The sequence below is a fragment of the Balaenoptera ricei genome, chromosome 14, assembly GCF_028023285.1.
Source record: "Balaenoptera ricei isolate mBalRic1 chromosome 14, mBalRic1.hap2, whole genome shotgun sequence".
Taxonomy (NCBI): domain Eukaryota; kingdom Metazoa; phylum Chordata; class Mammalia; order Artiodactyla; family Balaenopteridae; genus Balaenoptera; species Balaenoptera ricei.
The window spans coordinates 9,672,245-9,694,252 of NC_082652.1; the positions used below are offsets into that span (position 1 = coordinate 9,672,245).

The 22,008-nt window shown below is 55.2% G+C and overlaps 2 protein-coding genes across 10 annotated transcripts in view; one reads left to right on the forward strand and one right to left on the reverse strand.

The window, feature by feature from the left end:
• The window catches only part of SH2B3 (SH2B adaptor protein 3), a 37,516-nt gene extending 16,608 nt beyond the window's left edge, over positions 1-20,908 (forward strand). Inside the window, exons 3-8 of one of the 4 annotated variants that reach the window (XM_059893707.1) lie at positions 18,534-18,635; positions 18,718-18,809; positions 18,894-18,988; positions 19,088-19,302; positions 19,392-19,563; positions 19,699-20,908. In XM_059893707.1, coding sequence (XP_059749690.1) covers positions 18,534-18,635; positions 18,718-18,809; positions 18,894-18,988; positions 19,088-19,302; positions 19,392-19,563; positions 19,699-19,994 — 972 coding nt within the window. In that variant the 3' untranslated portion in view covers positions 19,995-20,908. Of the gene's footprint in view, positions 1-18,533; positions 18,636-18,717; positions 18,810-18,893; positions 19,303-19,391 lie in introns of all 4 variants that reach the window. The other 3 variants (XM_059893705.1, XM_059893706.1, XM_059893703.1) reach the window with 3 other exon arrangements.
• The window catches only part of ATXN2 (ataxin 2), a 131,751-nt gene continuing 124,813 nt past the window's right edge, over positions 15,071-22,008 (reverse strand). Inside the window, exons 26-28 of one of the 6 annotated variants that reach the window (XR_009497160.1) lie at positions 17,442-17,527; positions 17,195-17,301; positions 15,071-15,416 (exon numbers count right to left, since the gene is read on the reverse strand). The gene's annotated coding sequence lies outside the window, so the exon portion shown is untranslated. Of the gene's footprint in view, positions 15,417-17,194; positions 17,305-17,374; positions 17,394-17,441; positions 17,528-22,008 lie in introns of those variants that run through there. The other 5 variants (XR_009497163.1, XR_009497159.1, XR_009497162.1 and 2 more) reach the window with 5 other exon arrangements.

Below are 22,008 nucleotides of genomic sequence, written 5' to 3' on the forward strand. Positions count from 1 at the left end.
CGACCCCTCCACAGAGTGCCTGGCCTGACAGAGCAGGCCCCAGCTCCGTCGGCTTCTGACAGCTTCCCTTTGTGCTTGGAACAGTCTGGGGCGCTTCCTGAATGTTTCCTGGAGTGACTTGGAGCGTCCGGTCTCTGGGCCAAGGATACCTAGACTAGAAGTCTTGAGTGTGCCTGCCTGGAGGGTAGCCTTGACCTCCAACCTCTGACCCTGGAGTTGTCTATGGGAGCAGCTTTAAACATAGGCAAAGGAAGGTTTGACAGCCAGGGCTTGAGTTCTGGATTCATACCCGAGCTCTGTCACTTGAAGGGTGCTCAGCACCTGTTTGGAGAAGCCCTTGCTGCCCAGAGTGGGGAGAGGCTTGGAGGACGAGATCTGAGAGCGGGCAGCTGCCCAGGGACATCACTCGGGCCTCAGCCAAGCTAACACCACCCAGAAGTCTGAGGCCAGGTGGCCAGCTGCTCATGGGTCAGCCTCACCTGGACTTGGGTCACAGCTCTGCTTCTGACCAGAACCTCTGACCTTGGGCCGGTCACTTCCCCACTCGGAGCCTCAGTCTAGTCACCTGTAAAGTAGGGGTGATAGCAGCAGCCAAGGGTCGAGGGTCACCGTGAGCGCTGTGGTGGGAGGGAGCTTGCCACGACAGGCGGAGTGTAAGCGGAGGCCACAGGCTGCTGCAGTGGGCGGCTGGAGGGCGGTTGGAGGAGACATGTGTGACTAGTTCCCAAAGTCTGAAGTCTGGTTTCAGTGACATCACTGCAGATGGACGGGAGGTGGGGCAACCCTTCCTTGTACTGCGCACTGGCCCTCGGGGGAAGCTAGGGATTGCCTCGGCTGGGGGGTGGTCATCAAAGGCCCCTTGGCAAGAGGTGACATCTGGGATGAGCGCAGGTGCCGATCCTGGAAGATCTGGGTGAAGGAGTCCCAGGCTGAGGAAATGGCAAGTGCAAAGGCCCTGGGGTGAGCACGAACCAGGAGACTTTGAGGAACAACCAGGTGGCCAGGGGCTGGAGTAGAAGGAGGAAGGAGGGATGAGGGATGAGGTTGGAAAGGTGATGGGGCTGGATTATTTGGGGCCTTATGGAGCATGGTGAGGATTTTAGGTTTTACACGAAGAGCAGTGGGAGCACTTGGAGGCTTTAGGGCTAGAGGGGCTGGGACACCTATCCAGCAGTAGGAATGGGCTAGAGGAGCCCTCTGGGGCTGCCTATGCTCTTCTGGCCTTTGGGAGAGTGTGGCATGATTCTTCTCCTAGAAGACCCTCTGGTCCCCATGTCCGCTTGTCCTGTGGCATCTCCCTCTCCTTGGGCATTTCTGAGCCCAGGCTGGGATGGGGGAACAGTACGTTTACTACCTTAAGTAGGCACCTACTGTGCGCCAGGCATTGCCCTAAACACTTGACCTCAAGTCCTTCCCATGAGGTCAAGCTTGTTGGCCCATTTGACAGATGAGAAAACCAAGGCTGGGAGAGGCAAAGAAACTTGCTCAGGATCATCATGGTGCTAAGGAGATCGGAGCCCCTGATCCAACAGGTCCCTGCTCCTGAGCCCCCAGCCACACTGTGAATGGCCTCCCTCCAGCCACGGGGTGCAGAGCAGTGGCTTCCAGCCAGCCAGGCCTGAGACGTGCCATCCCACTCAGCAGTTAAAAACAAGAAAGTTGGATTGGTTGCCAATGGTTAAAAACCATAAAATGGAAAGATTTCATATAAGAACCCAGTTTCTGGTTTCTCTTATAAATTGGTGGACTTGGCAGTGCTGGGCCAGGATCACTCGACGTGCATCCCAGCCTGGCCCCTGTGGAGGGAGAGCCTGACTGGGAGGTCGGGCGGTTGTCCCAGGGTCAGGGAGAGATCACAGGACCAGCCACCAGGCCCGGGGTGGCTGGCCTTAGGGCAGAGCTTTGCCGGGAGCTGGGGGTCCATTTTCCAATGGAGCACATCTGGGCTGGCCATGGCCTTGGGGCCAACCCTTTGCTCTTTTGGGCCTCAGTTTCCCCACATGTCCAAGCCTGGTTTGGCTGAGATGGTCTCAAAGCCCTGCCAGCCCTACTGGGTCTGGGGGCTGAGCCTCAACTTCTCTCATCTCTAAAGTGGGGGTAATGATGGAATTCTAGTAGCTGTTGTTGAAAAAATGCCTTTTTAGCCAGCATCTATTTGGCACTTGTTACATACTAGGCACTTTACTGCCTTGGCTTCATTTAATCCTCACAGCAGCCCTGTGAGGGTGCTGTTGTGATTACCCCCATATCACAGATGGGGAAATTGAGTCTAAGAGAAGGTAGGTGACTTGCCCAAGGTCACATAGCTCTGAGCAGCTGAGATGGGGTTGGGACCCAGGTATTCGGGCTGCACCTGGTGCCTAGCAGGTCTCCAGAAGGATTTATTGTCATGGGTGGTGGTGCTGGTGGTGTTTAGCCAGTGGCCCTACCTGGCGGGGGTGGTGGGTGCGTCTGTTTTGAGTTCTCAGACCAGGAAAGGCTCCTTGCGGCCATCTTGTCTAGTGCCACCAATTTAAAGATGGGGACACTGAGGCCCAGAGGGGGCTGGCCAGTACCCCTCTCACCCAGCATGTAAGACTTGGTGGACCCAGTGTGCTCTGCCCTTGGCCTCTGCTGCTCAGCCCAGAGAAGAGGTAGAGGAAGGGGGAGGGGACTCACAGGGGATTCACCCCACATCCCTGAGCTCCCCTCCTGCACCACAGGCCTCTAGCACCCCCAGGAAGAAGTGGTCTGGTTGGCAGTGGCTGGACCTGCTGGTCCTCGGGAGAGCCTGACCTAGGCTGACCTAGGCCGGGGGCCAGTCGGCCAATATGGTTCAGAGCTGTTCCCCCTCTGCTCCTTCTGAGCTGTCCTTGGGCAAGTGACTGGGCCTCAGTTTCCTCATCTGTAAAATGGGGGTGGTCCCAGTGCCTGCACGTGTCGGGGAGGCTGCGGATACAGTGCGTGCTGACTGGGTAGGTGAGGGGCCTGGGTGTGAGTGTGGCCGGGCAGCCTGTGGGCAGTAGGTGCTCCCAGCAGCCCGGCTGATGAAGGGGCTGAGTGTCCTGAGCACTGACCGTGGGCGAGGGTGGTGCCGAATTAGCCCCCTCAATGCTCCCCTGACTCTGCAAAGTAGGCATGGCCACTGTGCCTGCTTCACAGATGAGAACACTGAGGCTTTGAGACACAGAAGGAGACACTGCTGGACCCTGGGCGCCCGAGCCCGGAGCCCGTGCCCCAAGTGTGGGAAAGAGGAAGCAGAAAGAAAGGGACGTCCGCCGGGGGGCCTGGCGGTTTCCTCTCGGAGGCAGGAGCGCGAGGAGGAAGAGGAGTGCTGGGCAGGAAGCGGCCGGGCGGGCAGGAGGGGCAGCCTCCTGGGGCCCGGACAGAGCTGGGCCTGAGTCCTGCCTCTGCGCCTTCTGAGCTGTGTGACCTTGGGAAAGGCACTTCACCCTCTCTGTGCCTCATTTTCCTCAAGTAAAAAGAGCTGAGTGACGGCACCCACATCGGGGCGATGGTGAACTAGCTGCTGTCCTCATGGTGCTGGGAGCCGTGCCCGGCGCAGGTGGTCTCAGCAAGTCTTAGCTGCTGTAGTTTTTTTTTTTTGGCTGAGCGGCATGCAGGATCTTAGTTCCCCGACCAGGGATCGAACCCGTGCCCCCTGCAGTGGAAGCGCAGAGTCCTAACCACTGGACCTCCAGGGAAGTCCCATGTAGTTGTTGTTATTTTTTATTAGTCATTTTCAGCACGATGGGCACTACATTTGACACATCCCATGCAATTACCACAAACCTTGGGAGGCGGGAACAGTGATGAAGGCATCTCACAGATGAGGAAACAGGCACAGAGAGGTAGAGAGACCTGCCCAAGGCCACACAGCTGGGAGATGGAAGAGCAGGAATGGAGGCCGGTGTGGGCCTGCCAAGGCCAGGGGGTGTGTTTAGCCCCTGAGCAGCCCGAGAAACCACCCACCCTCTGCCTACAGCCCGGTAGGTCTTCGTGGGCCGGCGAGAGCCCTGATGTCCCAGGGGGAGACAGGTGCGTCGGAGGCCAGTGGCTCCCCGATCCCAGCCTCTCCCAGGGGGACCAGGGGCTGAAGGCTCCCAGGATGAGAGTGGGGTTTCCATCCTCGCTCTGCCCCGGGCTGCTTAGTGACCCAGGTTGGTCCCTGCCCCTCTCTGAGCTGTGAAATGGGCAACCAGGGGGCTTGATGCGGGCTTTCCGGGGCTGGTTGGGGGAGGGAGGAGTGGGTGGTGGTGGGCAGGGCTCCCGTGGGGCCCCCAGCCGCACACACAGCCGCCCCATCTGCCCCTTATTGGGCTTTCGTGTAAGGTCGTTTTTTGAAAAGTACTTTGCTGCTTAGAAGAAACCCCCAACCACACTGAAACCACGGGCAGATGGTATCGGCTTGCTTCCTTTCAGCTCAAATTCTGTGAATCCAGAGACTGGAAAGTGCCCCTGAATCCAACAGGGGGAGGGTGGCGAATGACAGTCATTTATCATCACCCCCCCCCCCCACCTCGGAGCCTCTGGGGGCTGCTTCCACCCCACGCCCTTGCTCCTCGGGGCCTGTTAGCTGTCGCCAGCTTCTTGGAAGTTGCTTTTCTGTTTTCCTTTGTTTGGGGGACTGGGTATTGGGACACAAAGCTGCAGAGTCTGGGCCGTGGGCTTGGCTGCCGGGGAGAAGGGCAGATGGACAGGTTTGGGTTCAGATCTTGGCTCTTGTGTCCTTGTTACGTGGCTTTGGGCTGAGAACCCGGCCTGTCTCAGCCTCAGTTTCCCATTCTGGAAAGTGGAATGTCAGTACTGGCCTTGCTGGGTGATTGAGTCGAAAATAGGCTCTGAGAGGGCCTGACACGATGTGTTTCCTCCCTGAGAGGCAGAAGAAGGGGCTTGCTGCATGGGAAGTCACCAGACCCCAGGGGTGGGTCCCCAGATGCCCTCCCTGGGATGGGCAACAACCTGGCCAGCACTCCCAGTAGCCTGGACCGGGCACCAGCCGACAGCGGGCCCGCCAGGCGGGCCTGCTGGAAATCCCCCACCCACTTCTTTGCGGATGGAAAAGGAAAGCAAAAGGCACCAGCAGAGATCTCTGCGTTCCGAGCGCTGGCCCTCCCCGGGGGTGGAGGCGGAGGTAGCTTCCTTCCCCAAGGCCGGAGGGGCCGCCTCAGCTTCCTTTTTGGGGCCCCACACCCCTTTTTCCTCTCTCCCCTCTGGGCTGGGGAAGAGGCCACTGTTTTCCTCAGGCCGTGGACCCCGCTGACTGCTCAGCCTCCGGCACCGGTGGGTGACGGCGTACGGGGGAGGGGGCCCATCACGGCTGCACCTGGCCTCTGGGTCCTCCCTCACTGTGGCTGATCCTCCCCTCCTGGGCCTGACCTGAAACCTGACTGCGGCCCAGTCGGAAGTCCATGGCGAAGCAGAGAGAGAAACCTCTCTCCAGGGAACCGTCTGGAATGGGAGGCCCCGCTGTGTCTCTTTGCAAATCTTCGTGTAATCTAGGAAACTGTCTACCTTACCGAGGGCCTCCACAGTTGAGTTCCTAGTGTTTCTGGTTTTGTTTTTTTCAATTAATAAAGCTCATGGCAGAAATTATAGAACAGTAACTGAAAAACCACCCACAATCCTACTACTCAGAGAGAACGAGCATTTCCATTTCACTAGATGTCTTTGTAATCTTTTGTCTTGTATTTCTTTCTCTAACTTTTCCCACAAATTGCAATTCCGTCCACATTCACTAATTCTTCATTCAGCACTTAGCTAGGGAACCCCTTCTGTGTGCCAGGTATGCTGGAAACATAGGCAGAAACTTTTGGACAAAACCCCCAGCCCTTGTGGGACTGACACTCATCCTACTTTTTTGTTACCTGCTTTTTTGTCACTTAACATGTCTTGAACATTTTTCTGTTCTCTTAAATATTTTTCAAGAATGTCTTAAAAAAAAAATACTGGCTGCACGATATTTCGTTGACACAGATAGGCCATGATATATTTATCTATGATTATCTAGACTCCTATTTCAATCACTTCTAATTTTTTTGCTCAACTGGACAACCTTGTGACAAACATCTTGTACGTAAATCTTGCTGCCCATCTCTAATTATTTCCTTAGAAGCATATTCCTAGAAGGGAAGTGCTGGGTGGAAGGCTTTGTGAGCGCTTCTCATGTTTTCTCTTTCTCTCAAAGCTTTACTGAGATATAGTTTACAAATTATAAAATTAACTCGTTTAAAGGGTACAGTGATTTTTGGTATATTTACAGGGCTGAACAACTATCTCCACGATTTAATTTTAGACCACTTTCATCGTCTCAAAGAGACCTTGTGCTCATCAGCAGTCACTCCGCATTCCTCCTCTCCCCCACCCCCAGGCAACCACTAATCTATCAATACTTTCTGTCTCTATAGGTTTGCCTAGTTTGTTCTTTTCATATAAATGGAATCAGACAATATGTGGTCTTTTGCGACTGTCTCCTTTCACTCAGCATCACATGTTCAAGGTTCGTCCGTGTTGTAGCTTGTGGCATTATTTTGTTCCTTTTTATTGCAAATAATATTCCATTGTATGAATAGATCACATTTTGTTTATCCATTCCTCAGTGATGGACATTAGGTTGTTTTCACTTTTGGGCGATTGTGAATAGTGCTGCCACGAACATTCGTGAATAAGTTTTTGTGTGGACATATGTTTTCATTTTTCCCTGGGTATATACCTTAGGAGTGGAATTGCTGGATCATATGGTAACTCTACGTTTAACATTTTGAAGAGCTGCCAGACTGTTTTCCAGAGTACCGCACCATTTTATATTCCCATCAGTAATGTATGAGGGTTCCAATTTCTCCACATCCTCACCAACACTTGTTTTTATTATTTTATTATTTATTTGGCTACGTCAGATCTTAGTTGCAGCATGTGGGATCTTTCGTCGCGGCACGCGGGCTTCTCTTTAGTTGTGGCATGCGGGCTCTAGAGCGTGCAGGCTTAGTTGCCCCGCGGCATGTAGGATCTTAGTTCCTTGACCAGGGATGAAACCCGCACCCCCTGCATTGGAAGGTGGATTCTTAACCACTGGACCACCAGGGAAGTCCCACCAACACTTGTTACTATCTATCTTTTTGATTGTAGCCACCCTAGCAGGTGTGAATGGCTTTGATTTACATTTCCCTGATGGCTAATGATGTTGAGCATCTTTTCATGTGCTCACTAGCTATTTCTAATGCTTCTGATATATCCTTTCCAAATAGCCTTCTAGGAAGGTTATACCCATCTATCTTCAAATAGTGGTGCTAACACTGGCTATTATTTTAAAAACCTTTGCCAACTTCTAGGTGAAGTGATTATCTTGTCCTTTCTGCTTATGAATGGAACAAACCATTTTTCTTTTTTAAAAACACTGAGATATAATTCACATAACATAAAATTCACCACATTAAAGTGCAGTTCGTTGTTCTTAGTATACTCACTCTGTGTGCAACCATCACCTCTATCCAATTCCAGAACATTTCCATCACCTCAGAAAGAAACCCAGTATCTGTTAGCATTGGTCCCCATTCCCATCCCCGTCCCCCCAGCCTCTGGCAACCACTGATCCTACTTTCTGTCCCTGTGGATTTTGACTCTTTCTCCAATGTTTCTTGGTCATAGACATTTTCTGTGACTTACAGGCCATTAACTCTGTGTGCTCCTCTCCTGCACTGCCTGCCTCTTTACTGTTGACTTGCAGGAGCTCTTTACACTGACGTTAGCACTCTGTCACACGTTGCAAATATTTCCCTAGTTTGCCATTTGGCTTTTCAACTGGTCCTGAGTATCTTGGCCTATGGAGGTTTTTAAGTCTGGGCAGTGAAATACAGTGATCTTTTCCTTTATGATTTTGTTCTTTGCTTTTTCTGCTTAGAAAGGCCTCCCCGACCCTGGGATCAGATAATTATTTAGGTTCTTCTATTCCAGTTTTGTCTTGGTTTTATTTTTCACATTTAATTATTTAATCCAGCCAGCTTTTATTCTTTGTGGCTGGTGCAGTTTCCTGTTGTTTTTTGGTGTCAGTGAGATGCTGTGCGTCAAGGCATATCACTAAACGTGGGCTAAGGATAATGACAACAGCTCACGACAGATGGAGCTTGGAAGGGTGGAGATTCCTGGGCTCTCGCCCTGGTTTCCCTGTCAGCTCAGCCCGAGGCTCTGCTCAGCTGACTCTGAGCCTCGCTGGCGTCCCTGCAGCCCCTTGAGCCCCAGAGGCCCTCGCTTTCACCTCTTCTTCTGAATCATCATTCTTCGAAGGCAGGCGGTGGCCACCGTCGGGGCTTTTGGGGATCTTGGTGGTGACGAGACCCGCCCCCCCTCCCTCCGGTGCACTCCCCTACCGGAGGCCGGTGACAGAGGTTATTTGTTGTTTCTTAACCACATCTTTTTCCACTCTCACCAGGCGTGGAGCAGACATGGGGCCCAGGGTGCAGCTGAGGGCTGTGCTGCAGGGGCGAGGGGCTTCCCCCACCGGGCTGGCTCCGCAGAGGGGCCGGGAGGTGGGCCCGCCGCAAAGGGCCCTGGGGGGCTGGCCGGCTCCGGGACCCCTGGCTCTGTGAGACTCAGGTGCTCCTCTGCTTTCCCCTCAAGAGCACTGAGCACACCCTCCCGTGCAGCAGGAAAGCCTGGGGAGCAGTGCCAGGTTCGGGGCCGGGCGTGCCCCCTCCTGCTCGGGGCCTGGGCACGTGGCGGGGAGCCCGGTACGCGAGGCCCGGGGTGTCCTGGCACCGAGGTAGCCGGAGCAGCACCACAAGAGGAAGGCATAGCCTGCGTGAAGGTGGACGGGGACAGGATGCACGGGCCTTGCGGCTCCTCGGCCGCGTGGGGCAGGGAGGATTCCTGGCGGGATGCTGGGAGCAGGATGTGGTCGCCCAAGGCGTGGGCTGGTGGCAGCTGGTTTGCAGCCGGCGGGGGGGCTGGGGGTGGGGGTGGGGTTCTGGCTGGGCCCCGACCCTGCTCCGGACCCCCGGTCGGCCCAGGCCCAAGTGCCAGCTCAGCGCTCCCAGACAGAGACACCGCTCTGTCCTCAAGACCGTCTCAGGCAGGGCAGCGGGTAATTGACGGAAGGGGAGTTGATGGAGGCTGGCTGCTGAGCAGCTCCAGGCCCTGTAAAGTGGTTGGTCCTAATTTGCCAAAGGTCTTGGCCAGGAGTGGTGCCCCGCGTGGAGGAAAGGTGTAGCGGGGAGAGGCCTAGGAGCTGTGGGCATGTGGCCCGGCTAGTGAGGGTGGTGGCATTGGCTCCTCTGTTCCCGCCTCTGCAAGGCCCCATCCCAGGACATGCCTCCCCAGGCTGGGCCATGTGACCTGGACCATTGTCACCCTGAGGGGGGAGGCGAGGTCAGCTAGCGAAGGTGCCGGTGGGTCCGTAAGCTCCTTGGTTCGCCAGTTCATCCATGCCCGTGACGGGGTGCAGGGAGTGGGACTTCCAGGTGTGGTCCCTCTTAAGCCACGGACCCCCCCACCCGGCCGGCCTCAGAGCGGAAGTGCCTGCCCGTCTTCACAGCTGGGTCATCCACACTCAGCCACTCGGCGTGAACTAGGACACCCGCGTCTCAGGAGGGGTTTGCGTGGCTGTCAGGGGATCCCAGACTGGTTGTGTGTGTGTGTTCGGGGCTGTCTCTCTCTATGGGGGTCTCTGTCTCCGGGAGTTTGTCTCTGAGGGGATGGTTGCTCCAGCATCTGAGAGGGGCTTTGTGTCCCGGTCGCTGTGATTGTGTGTGTGGGGGGTGGTCGCCATCTCTCTCAGAGGGGGCTTTGTGTCTGTGTCACTGAGAGTCTGTCTTTCGGACATGTCGGGGTCGGGGGGACTTTTACAGGCTTGAGGGGGAGCTCACTGCAGGTGGGGCTTCAGACGAGCCCCCAGCCCGTCTGTTTTAGCATCTTTGGCTGGCTACCCCTCCTAAAGGGCCTCTCTGGGTCCGATAGTGGGGGGCGCAGGCCCCCACCCTCAGGCTTGGTCGCTCAGGGTGGGATCTGGGGCTGCCACCCAGAGGAGGGAGGCGAAATGATGGGGACTTGGAGCAGGGTGGTTATGTTTGGGGGATGTCTCACCATGTCAGTATCGGCTCTGGAGAAGCTCTGCTTCTGGCATTGGTGGGCTCTCACTTGCCAGAAAAGGGAAGCTGACTTGATCCATGTGGCTTTTATGGAAGCTTCTCCCATCCCTTTCCTGTTCCCCCGTGGGGAGAGGGAGCTTGAGGCAACAGGGAGCAGACCAAGGGGGAGACCTGGGAGACTCCCGTGCACTCAGGGCGACAGGCAGGTTCACGTACAGAAGCCCTGGGGGTGCACTCCAACATCACCCCCATTTTACAGATGAGAAAACAAAAGCACAGAGAAGTGAAGTGATTTGCTCAGGCTCACGCGGAGAAAAAGCAGCTGAAGCAGGCACTCGAAGGGCCTGTGTGTGTGTGTGTTGCGGGGCTCTGGTTGGGGGCAGAGGAAGGAAGTGACCTGTGGCTGGTAGTTCCAACATTTGTTCAGCCCCTAGAACGGGCTCATTGCCTTCGGTTTGCCCCCTAGGGAGCCGGGGAACAAGGGGGTGAGATAACTCACCACACCCCCCGCATCTGCCCCTGCTCCCGAGACATGAGGGCTGGGGCCCCAGGCACCTAGCAGCTACTCACCCATCCATCTGACAAACCCTCTCCAAGTACCTCCTCTGGGCTGGACCCGGTGCTGGGCCCCAGCTGGGAACAAGGCCTGGTGCCCTGTCCCCACCCCCCCGAGGAACTCCCAGGCAGGCGGTGGGGGCAGCTGCACCTTCAGGAAATTATGGCCAGGGCTGATAAGCCCTGTGCCGAGGGAGAGGCACAGGAATCGCACTGACCACGACTTGGTGATCAGAGAAGGCTCCCTGGAGGAGGGGAGGTTCTCTCTGCTGAGACCCGCAGTTTGGGTCAGGCCAGGTGGTGGGAGAGAACATGAGCTGGGAGGAACGGGCTGGATGGGGGCGGGTGGTGTGGGCTCTGGGGCTGGGCAGACGAGGGTCCAAGTCCCAGCTCTTCTTGGCTTCGTTCTCCGTGGCCGGGGACAAGTGATTTTGCCTCTCAGGGTCCCCGTTCCTCCATCTGTAACACGAGCTCGATGTGTTCCGTGAGGTGTCCAGAGCCTTCCTCTCAGCCAGTCCTCTCCCCTGGCCGGCTTGAGCCTCTGGAGGCCCAACCCCGTGTCCTCCGTCCTCGCCCCGATCACCCTGCTTTGACGTATCCCTGCCACTCCTCCAGAGCCCTCATGGCGATGGGCGGTCTGCAGTGGGGGCCATATCCTGGGTCCTACTTATCCCCAGCACTCACGATACTTGGCAAACAAAGGGCCTGTGATGAATATTTGTATAGGAATGAAAGTGAGCATCTACAGCCTACCAGGCACTGTGCTCGGTACCGGGGATGCCACAAGAACAAGTCCCCACAGAGTGCATTTCACAGGTTGATAAGTGCAGTGAAGGAAGTAAAGGGGTTCTGTGATGGTGACTCTGCGTATTTAGACACCTGGTCAGGAAGGGCCTTCCTGAGGAGGTGACCCTTGAGCTGAGACCTGAATCCGAGAGGAGCCCGATTTGTGAAAATGTGGGCAAACTGCCTTTCAGACAGAGGGAACAGCAGGTACAAAGGCCCCAAGGTGGGAGTGTGCTTGGTACATCGCAGGAACAGTGGAGGCCAGTGTGGCTGGATCGGAGTGAGTGAGAGGAACAGTAGATGAGATTGAGGAGGTAACAAGAACAAGGTCATGCAGCATCCCACGGACCACGGTGAGGACCAGCAAGATGGGGCCCACAGGAGAGTTTTGAGCAGAGGAGGGGGATGGGAAGTAGCTGTATTCTGGATGTGTCTGGGAGTAGCAATGGCGGGACTGATGGACAGCAACTCAATTTTGATGCTGCCCATCTCGCAGGGGGTTCAGGGTGTCACCCTGTTTTCTGACGCCTCACGCTTAGTGGGGGCTCCCTGTGAGCGCCCCCTTTGCCCCCAGTCCGGCTGGTTCCAGAGCCCTTGCCCCAGCATCCACCATTCTGCCGCTGTGGGATGGACTGAGCCCTCCCTCCTCCAAGTCTCTTGTGCCTGGGGAAAGGGGGGCAGGGGAGGGAAGTGGGTATGGCCCCCCTGCCCAGCCTTCCCCTCAGATGCCGTGGGTTCCAGACGCACCCAGGGCCCACGTTAAACACAGATGCCGGGCTGGCTTCCAGAGGATCCAGGCCCGCTGGTTTTGCATCCTCTGTGTTGTGACCAGTCCCTCCGGGAGGTTCTCTTAGCCTTGGCTCATTTGTGAAGTGGGGATAAAAACACCAGCGTCATGGGCTGTTGGGGGGGGGGGGGGTCATGGGAGGCACCCACCACTGTTCCTCAGACAGGTGCCCCAGAGCAGGATGGTCTCAAAGTATCACCATCGTTATGTCAAGGATTGCCCTCCAGTCTGGAACAATGACCTTCCTACTTCTTTGGTCCTGGCACCTCCGTTCCTCAATTATGATGCTCTTTTCTTTGAAATTTGAACTTTCTGGAAATGGTGCTGGCCTCTGAATTCAACAGTTCAAAGGCGTCCTGGATGGATAGCCCAGGCCCCAGTGCCTGGTACATAGTAGGTGCTCACTAAAGGGTGGTGTGAGGGGGTCTGTTAGTACCGTTTCTAGCCACAGCCAACTCCCCTGCCATCTTGTGGATTTGGCTGTACTTTCTGGTCTCTGGATGTTAGCTCTTACCGTACCCTTAGCTCCAGTGCCTTTTCCTCCACCTTCTCTACTTTGGAGAGTGCTCAGCAAACATTTAAAGCCGCGAACTCTATGCCCTGCAGAGGACACAAAGATGGAAAGGGAGCAGGGAGGCCGCCTTGGGTTCATGGTCTTGTTGTGGAAAGATAGCTGTGAAAGCTGAAAGCTTCCTCAGGAGGGGCTGTTTGCTTCTGAGCAGATCAGGTATTCCTAAGACTGCATTCCTAAGGCCCTGTGCTCATCCCCACCTTGTGCCGTGTCCCCAGGGACCTTTCCATACCCTGCACACACTGTATTGCCAAATTCTCCTGGAAGGTAGGGGCACTATTACCCCACCTTACAAAAGTGGAGACTGAGGCTAGGAGAGGTGAGTCACTTGTCCATGGAGGATGAGGCAGAGCTGGGACTCAAGGCCAGGACTGTCTAATTCCCAAAAACCAGGATGGCAATGTTGCTTGTGGTGGTTGTGCAGACCCCAGAGAGGCTTCTGAGCAGGACACAGGGTGGCCAAAGTCTGGGGAATACATGGGTTCAGGTTTCTCTGCTTCAGGTCTTCTCAGAGCCTTTAATGGACTACTGTGCACGTGATTCTCCATGCACAAGAAGCTGCCTTCTCTTGGGGAATCCCTCTTTGCACTGGCTGCCAGGAAGCTCAGAGTCAAATTGGTGGCAAGTGAAACTCTGGTGTGTGTTCTAGCAGTTGTCTCCCTTCCCACTCTGAGTATCCCTATAACCCAACTAAAATTTTTGGAACAAGACAGGGTATTTTCTTTCTCTCTCTTTTTTTTTTTTAAGGTTGTTTTGATACAATCAGTAAGACATGATTAAGCCTTTCCCATAATGTTTTTTCGTCCATTTGTTCATTTATTCATCCTTACAGGCAGTATCGATTCTGGGCTGTGGCCTGGGGTTGGGGGACTCAGTCATCCATGACTGGGATCTAGAATTTCTTCTGAGCCCTTAAGTTTTCAGGCCCCCATCGAAGACTGCACTCCCATCCTCCTCCTCCTGGAGTCTGCTCACCGTCCCCACATTACCAAAGAGAAAACTGAGGCTGCCGTTAGTGCCACACCCAAGATCCCAAAGGTAATAAGTGGTGGAGCTAGGGCTCGTCTGACCTTGCCTCCAGGCCACGGGGATGCTACCTTGAGGGCATGAGCGCCATGGCAGGAGTGTGGCTTGGACCTAGACCTTCAGCCGCATACTATGTCCTACTTCCTGTCCCACTGCTGCTCTTCATCGGACAGGAGTGAGGGTCCCAAAACCCTGGGAGAGGCAAGACTGCTAAGGGGCTGGTGTGGCCTGGGGGATTCCAGATGGTGGTGGGAGGTCTCCCCTCAAGGCTTTCCCTTGAAGGATAAAGGCCCCTACAGTGGATGGAATAAGGCCATTGTGAGGGCTCAGCCTGCCCATACCACGGGACCCTCTGTGCCAGGCCCTTTACTGCTTGGGTGTGAATTGGATGTTGTCTTCCCCTCCAGCCTCCCACAGAGGCGGCGGGTATGAGCGGGGTCTGGCCCAACTAGCTGGCCTGCTTCTGCCCAAGTATTTAATGTGAGCGTCAGCTGCCCATCTCCACAGCTCCACCTTAGAATAAGCCGACGGACTCCCACAGCCTCAAGGTCCCGTGGGGACCGCCTCACTGCGTGCCAGTCTCACTGTGCCTTTGTGCTTCCCCACCTCAGGGCCTTTGCCAGGGTCATCCTGGCACCTGGGAAGCTCACTGCCTTCCCACCCGCCTGTCCTGGCCCTTACTGTCCCCTGCCTGTTGGGTGTCTGTCTCCCTTCTCCGGGAGCTCTCTCAGAAGCTCTGTGATCCTGTGTGTATTTTGTTCCTGCTGGGGCACCGGCACCTCTGCCGGGGTCTTGTGGGTATGAATGGCCATGAGTACATGGCAGAGCAGGGTACAGCCCAGTACCCTGGAAGACTCTGGATGGGCCATCCCCGCCCCTGAGCACACAGGGAGTGGCAGCAGGTTTAGGGAAGGCAGGGCCTCCAGAGAAAGGCCAGGTCTGGTCCCAGTCATCCTCTCATCCCCTCCAGGCAGATTCGAGGCCCAAAGGCCGCCCGCCCCCGGCCCCCTGCCACGGGAGAAAGGAGTCCTTGGACAGTGGGAGCTGAGGAGGACCGGATGAACCCGCGGGCTAGGCAGAGCTGACCAAAACGCCCTCCAGAAGCACGAGAACAAACCTAGGGCCAGAATTTTGCTCTGTCTTATGTAGAAGCACATGGAACTTCCCGCCATGTCCACTGAACAGACTAATTGTCCTTTCAGGGTTCACCCTACCCTCTGGCACCTTCACGTCCTTGATCTCTTCAAACCCAGAAGCACCTGAGTAGTTCATTGTGTGTATGCATAGTCACAGTGAAATACATTTTATTTTAGTATCAATTACATTCCATTACTTCCCTTTATCTTACTTAGGGTATGTATGTAGGGAGGGAGGTTATATTATGTGTCAACTTCGTTGCAGGTAGAAAGGGAGCACATCACAAACAGGGTCTGTAAGGTTGAGAGGAAGCAGGTGTGTGCTCAGGGGAAGCTGTGGTACCGTACGTGACACAGGAGCACTGTAACGCTGCAGTCAACCCAAGCAGGCTTTTCCCATCTTGGCTGGCCTCAGACCCCAGCCTGGAAATTTAACAACAGCTGTTTATCAGGTATTTCTTTCACTTGCAATAGTTCACCCAATCACCATACCAACCCTGTGAAAAGAGAGGGACTATTAAATATTTCCACCATACATACATATGACAAAACTAAGGCATGGAGGGCTGAGTCGCTTGTCCCAGGTTATACAAGAAGGGTAGGGTCAAGTCTGAACCCTAGTGCCTAGAAGAGTAAGAAAAATTAAAAAGCCTGGATAAAGTTAGTTAGCTCTAGAAACGCAAGCCCTACTGTGAGGACAGCGTCAGAGCTGGTCTACATCTTTGTCTTTGCGCTTCCTAGCAGCCAGAGCAAAGAAAGAAATGGATTACCACTGGAGGCCCAGTGGCCATTGGCTTTTTGGATGCTGGGAGCTAAGAAGGAGAAGACCAGCTCCCCAGGAGGGATGCTGCAGGACGTGGCGGGTGACAGTCTACTGCCTGTACTACAAACACTGGGATGGTCTGGTCATTTTGATCACCCGAGCACAGCGTGACTCTGAGGTGGGTCCAGAGAGCAGCTGCTGGCCTGGCTTGCTCTGTGCTGCAGGTGGAATAGAGGGTGTGTGAGAGGAGGGGAACCTGAAGCCCCAAGTGTTCCTGCGGCTGCGGTTCGGGCTCGGCTCTCTCCACCACAGCTCAGTTCCATCACATTGTTCAGTCAGAAAGGCACCCACTGGTCCATCCACACAGTGACCAGCGCTCACAAGTCCTGCTCTGGACTGTCCAGCTAGGGCTGTGGCCATAGGTGGGGATGTCTGTCCCTGTGCTCTCAATTGCCCCTCCAATCTGGGCAGAGCCCCTGGCATTTCCCCCACCAGGCAGCACGGTAGGTTAGATGCACTGGCTCTGGTCCTTGGCAGGCTGGGGTTCAGCCCCCGGCTCAGCCTCTGGAGCTGTGTGAGCCTGGGCCACCATGAAGACACCAAAGAACCCGTATCACGCTCAGCCAGCAGGCAGAGGGGAGCCAGGACGAGTTTCGCCACCGTCTGTGCGGCCAGGGTTGGCTGGCTGTGGGGAGAGGAGGGGAATGCTCTCCTCACTGCCTGTCAGGTCAGCGGTTCCTCAGCTGCTGGGGGTGAAGCTGGCATGGAGGGCCCCACTTTCAGAGTGAAACCAGGCTCTGCCAGTCATCTTGGCACTCACACTGGGGGCAGGGCCCAGGGCGGAACTGAAAAGGAGGCGAGGCCTGTTACCCTCTCGGCCTGGCCTGCTTCCTCCCAGTGATGCTGAGGGCCCAGAGCCAGTGGGGAGGCTGGGGGTCCGGGCAGGGCCAACTGCAAAAGCAAGAGAAGGAAAGAGCCCTCTGCACCTAACCCGTTTTGCAGACGGGAAATAGAGACAGAGGGGCTGGCTGAGAGTGAAAGCTGCTGCGAGAGCAGAGGCCCTGCTTCCCAAGTGCTCCGGCGTGTCCAGTGCTTGTGTAGTTGCCAGGTGAGGCTCCCAGGCTGAGGAACTCGGTCGTGGGGGACATACAAGAACTTGAAGGGTGAAGATGCCCTGGCTGGTGCTGGTCACTTAGGGCTGGGATTTACTAGTTGTGCAACCTCTCTGAGCTTGTTCCCAGAGTTGTTCTCCCCAGACTGCTGTGTCCAACCACCAGGGCAGGACTGGCAACTCCGAGACCTTCTGGGGGTGGGCGAGCCCCAGTTTGACCAACCCTCTCCTGCCAGGCTGCCCAGTCCTGGGGTCACCATCCTTCTATCAGAACCCTGGCACCTGTGTGTCTGAAGCATGGTTAAGCGTATGGCTTTGAGGACTGACTCTTGCACCACCTTTTGAAAAGTCAGCCCCTCATGGAGGTCAGGTCCGCCAAAGCCATTGTGCCTGGAACTCACCTTTGCTCCTGCCTCTTGTTTCCTCCTCCCCAGCCGGCACTGCCTTGGTGGGAGCTGTGGTATTTCCAGGTGCGCCTTGCTGTCTGTCTCCTGGCTCTTAGGAAAAGCTGCTGGAGGGAGGAGGGCCCAGTTGGGTCTCCTCTGTCCATTCCCCACATCTTGCTCCTTCCCCCACACTCTTATCTTCTTTTGGCCTGTGCTGGAAGCAGCCATCGATCATCTCATGACCCCAGAGAAACAATCTTACCAGTTTTATCACAGGAGGAAGTGGAGGAGATGGGGGCAGTGAAGGGGTGATCTCCTTTCCGAGCAAACGATGAGAGCTCCTGGGCCCTGGGAACAAACATCTGCAGGGTCAGCCAGGTTCAGTCAGGACCCTTTTGCTGGCAAAAGGGTAGGGGCTCATCTCCCACCCACTCTGAACCCCACGTGTGTTCAGTTATGGGAGACTGCTGGGCCCCAGGTTTTGTGTGGGTTTCTGGCTGGCTGTAATTGAGGCCAGCCATGCCAGGCTTTGCCCCTTTGGGCACATTGGCAAAAGAGCCCCAAGAGCCCATAGCTAAGCTACTCTGCCAACCCCCTCCTTGTCCTAAGACTTGAAGGCAGGACAGATTAGCTAGGTGTGGGAATTTGAGGTTCTAGGTAGGCTGTATGCTTTGGATAAGGGTTCACAACCTGATCGCCACTTCCTCAGGCAAATGACTTTACTTCCAAGATTTGAGTTTCTTCTTTTTAAGATGTGGTGATAGTATCTGCTTCCTAAGCCTGCTGTTAGGCTGGGAGAGACCCGTACTGGTGGGGAGCCAGTGGTGGGGAGGAGCGGAGCTAAAGGTATGATAAAGTCCTGGGCCGCCAGCCAGAGTCAGCCAGCACCACAGAGGGAACTGGGGTTGGATACCCTCACGTTCCCTCTCTGGGTTTACTGCGATGAGGCGGCCAGCAGCCACTGTGACTGGCCAGGGTTGGGGGGTTTTGCTCCACCAGTGGGAAGAGAAACAGGCGTCAGCCAACAGACACGTCAGAGCTGGAATGTCCACAGGTCCAGGTGAAGCAGAGATTGGCCCTCAGGCCACATCGGGTGCTGGGGAGCTCAGTGGGTGTGTGGGGGGGTGGGCAGGCCGGGGGAGATGGTGCTGTGGCTACAGGCAGAGGGCCCTCTGCAGGCTCCTGCAGGGCAAATGCTAGAACCCACTCCAGGCTTGGGGTGCCTGCTCAGCAGCACCACGAGCATGCACACAGCAAGCTAGCCCCTGGGGAGACTGCGGAAGAAAAGAGCAGAGGCCTGGGTGGGTGAAGGGCCATCAGGGACAGGCCTTGAATGTCTGCCTTGGTCTCCTAGAGTTCAAAGCCCAAGCTACAAGCAGCCTGCTCCAGCATCCAGGAGATTCGGCGATGCACACGTCTCGAGATGCCCGACAACCTCTACACCTTTGTGCTGAAGGTGAGTGACAGCTTTCCACACCCGGGAGGAAGAGACACAGACCTCAGGGATCCCACACAGCTCTCCCTTTCCTCCCTGCCAGGTGAAGGATCGGACAGACATCATCTTTGAGGTGGGAGATGAGCAGCAGCTGAATTCATGGATGGCTGAGCTCCGGGAGTGCGCAGGCCAAGGGTGAGACCCTAGGGCCCCACTCCTGGCACAGCTTTTACTGCTCCTCCTGACCTACCCAGATTCTTAACCCCAACCCTTCTCCAGCAGACTCAGCACAGACCCAGAGATGCATATTCCCTCAGCCTTAGAGCCCGGCACATCTAACTCTCCAAGGGGAAGCACAGATTCCTTGAACCAAGGTGAGGGGTCAGGGCCTTTGTCCTCCGGTATGTCAGAACTCAGCCCAGGACATAAGGCACACACAAAGGATCACCATCACCCGTCTCCTTCTCTATCAGGTGCTTCTCCTGGGGGTTTGCTGGATCCAGCCTGCCAGAAAACAGATCACTTCCTGTCCTGCTACCCCTGGTTCCATGGCCCCATCTCCCGAGTGAAGGCAGCTCAGCTGGTTCAGCTGCAGGGTCCTGACGCTCACGGAGTGTTCCTGGTACGGCAGAGTGAGACTCGGCGTGGGGAGTACGTGCTCACGTTCAACTTTCAGGGCATAGCCAAGGTATGGGGCGAGGCAGGTGGGCCGCACCCTGGCCAGGTTCAAGGCCCTTAGGGGCCAATGCCTGAGCCTACCGCCCTCCTCTCCTGCAGCACCTGCGCCTGTCACTGACCGAGCGGGGCCAGTGCCGCGTGCAACACCTCCACTTCCCCTCGGTCGTGGACATGCTCCACCACTTCCAGCGCTCACCCATCCCACTCGAGTGCGGGGCTGCCTGTGACGTCCGGCTGTCCAGCTATGTGGTAGTCGTCTCCCAGCCGCCAGGTGTGACCCTAATGCCCCTTGATAAAGGGGGTGGTGGCACTGGGAACCGAGACCTTGTGTTGTGTCCTTCCAACACTTGCCTCCACCCCGTTAAGACTGACAGTGTGGTCTCTCTCTTGGTCACTTGTCCCCCAGGTTCCTCCAACACTGTCCTGTTCCCTTTCTCCCTCTCTCGCTGGGATTCAGAGCTGGGCCTTCCCCACCTTAGCGCTTCTGGCTGTCCACGGGGGCTCGGCCCAGAGGGTCTCCCAGGCCGGTCCTCACCCCCAGAGCAGATCTTCCACCTGGTGCCTTCGCCTGAGGAACTGGCCAACAGCCTGCGGCACCTGGAGCCCGAGCCCACCAGTCGAGCCCGGGACTCGGACTATGAAATGGACTCCTCCTCTCGGAGCCACCTGCGGGCCATAGACAATCAGTACACGCCTCTCTGACAGGCCTCCCAGAGGCCCCCGAGGAGCACAAGCAAGCAGAGATGTGAACTTCTGAATGTAACTTTCTTTCCTTCCTTCCAGAGAGAGATTTAAGGGACACTGTTAACTGTTCATTCCAGTTTGGATGTGACCCTTCAATTAGGCCTGTTAAAGGGCCTCCTAGAAGTTCCATTCTCACCTGGCTTTCTTCTTATTGTTTACAGATGTAGTTCTTGTTCGTGGATGTCGCCAGCTCCTGCCCTGGGTCCCTAGGACCAGGCCCCATCACTCTTAGAGGGGGCGGTGGGGTGAGGGCCAGAGTTGGCAGTGGAAACTTGTTCTCTTTTTCACTGACACTGTCCCAGCTGGCAGACTTTCTACTTGGGGAGGGGGGAGGGGGGCCCATCAGGAAGCCCAAAACACTAACAAGCCCTGGATTCTCCTGTGGTTTTTCCCGTTATAGCTTCAGTCCACGTGGTGGGTCTGCTGTACCCAAGCCACAGGTGACAACACCTATCCTGCTTCGACTCTCAACTTTAGGACAAAGTTCTGGCAGATGGACAAGCTAAAGGTCAAAAATGATTTTAAACATTTTTACCTCAGATTAATTTTTCAAAGGATTCAGGTTTCAAAATTAAACCACTGCTTATTTCATTGCACTGTTTGAACTAATACCCACGCGATTTTTGTAGTCAGAGACAGCTATGCAAATCCTACTTGACCAGGTCCTGGTTCGAGCCAGCATGCCTGGCTTCCTTGTCTTTTGCATCCTCAGGACAGTCACCTGTTGCTGAGGAGCCACTGTCCTTCCTAAATGTAGAGAAGTGAAGTGTGTCACCCTTTCAGGGAAATTCAGGCAATTAACTGAAATAGGAGGGTGGCAAGGAACAATACCACCCTGGTGCCTTATGAATAAAAAACTGGATTCTGGTTTACAGCAGCTTTATGGTGAGTTAAACTGAGGGGTAAGGGAGGGGCAAGCAAAAAGGAAAAAAGGGCTGCTGGGCCCTTTCTAGTAAATCCTTCACCAACGGGGCTGGCTTAGAGCCTCCAAGTGTCTAAAGGCTTATTAAATTATCCCACAAGGTTTTAGGCTCATTCTTGAGCCAAAAGAAGCTAGGAATCTGGTGCCACAGCTAATGAGAAACTCCTTTAATAGCCCACAATCAGTGTTCTGTTCCAACAGTAACCACTGCTTCATCTGATGAAGCATGTGTGTGCATGTATACATAGGCACACATAACCTCTACCATGCAGGGAGGTCCTGCAGTCAAATCTCCATCTGTACTTGCCTTTCACAAGTGATACAATTCATAGGGGGCTGGCTCCTCCCAGAACTTTCATGCAGAGGCTCAGAAACAAGGGAGGCAGTGACCGAGTGGAGTCAGCTGCTTCTGGGTGCGAGCAGAGCCGTTCAATATAGCCGCTGGGCTCATCGAAGTGGCTTCTAGGAAACTGGGAGTTCAGCACAGCTTAACATTTATAGATACATAAGTCAAAAGCTAAAATTAAATCTTGGCCTTAAACTAACTACTTGCCTGCCTTATCTGGGGTGAGGCGTGTGTCTGTTCCCTCCAGCCATTCTCTGTACTCCAAGAGGTCAGAGGTCAGACTTCGGGAGGGGCAGGGAGGCCAGGAGCCACCTCTCTTCCACTTTTAAAACCAACACTCCTGGGACTTCCCTGGTGGTCCAGTGGTAGGACTCCGTGCTTCCCCTGTAGGGGGGCGTGGGTTCCATCCCTGGTTGGGGAACTGAGATCCTGCAAGCTGTGTGGCATGCCCCTCCCCCCACCTTATATATACAGATAAAACCAACAGTCCTGGGTGTTTTCACAGACGGTAAAGCATAACCAACCCTGATCTAGAGTTACGGTCTATTTCTAAGGGCCACATTTTCTACACATCAAGCAGGTCTGATTAATGAATGCTAAGCAAAGTGTAGACCAGGAGTTAAGCACTGTTTTGGATTTCTCTTTTACAAGAGAAAGCTCATCATAGAAAGTGAATGCTGACAAGTCACTGGTACAGATTTTCC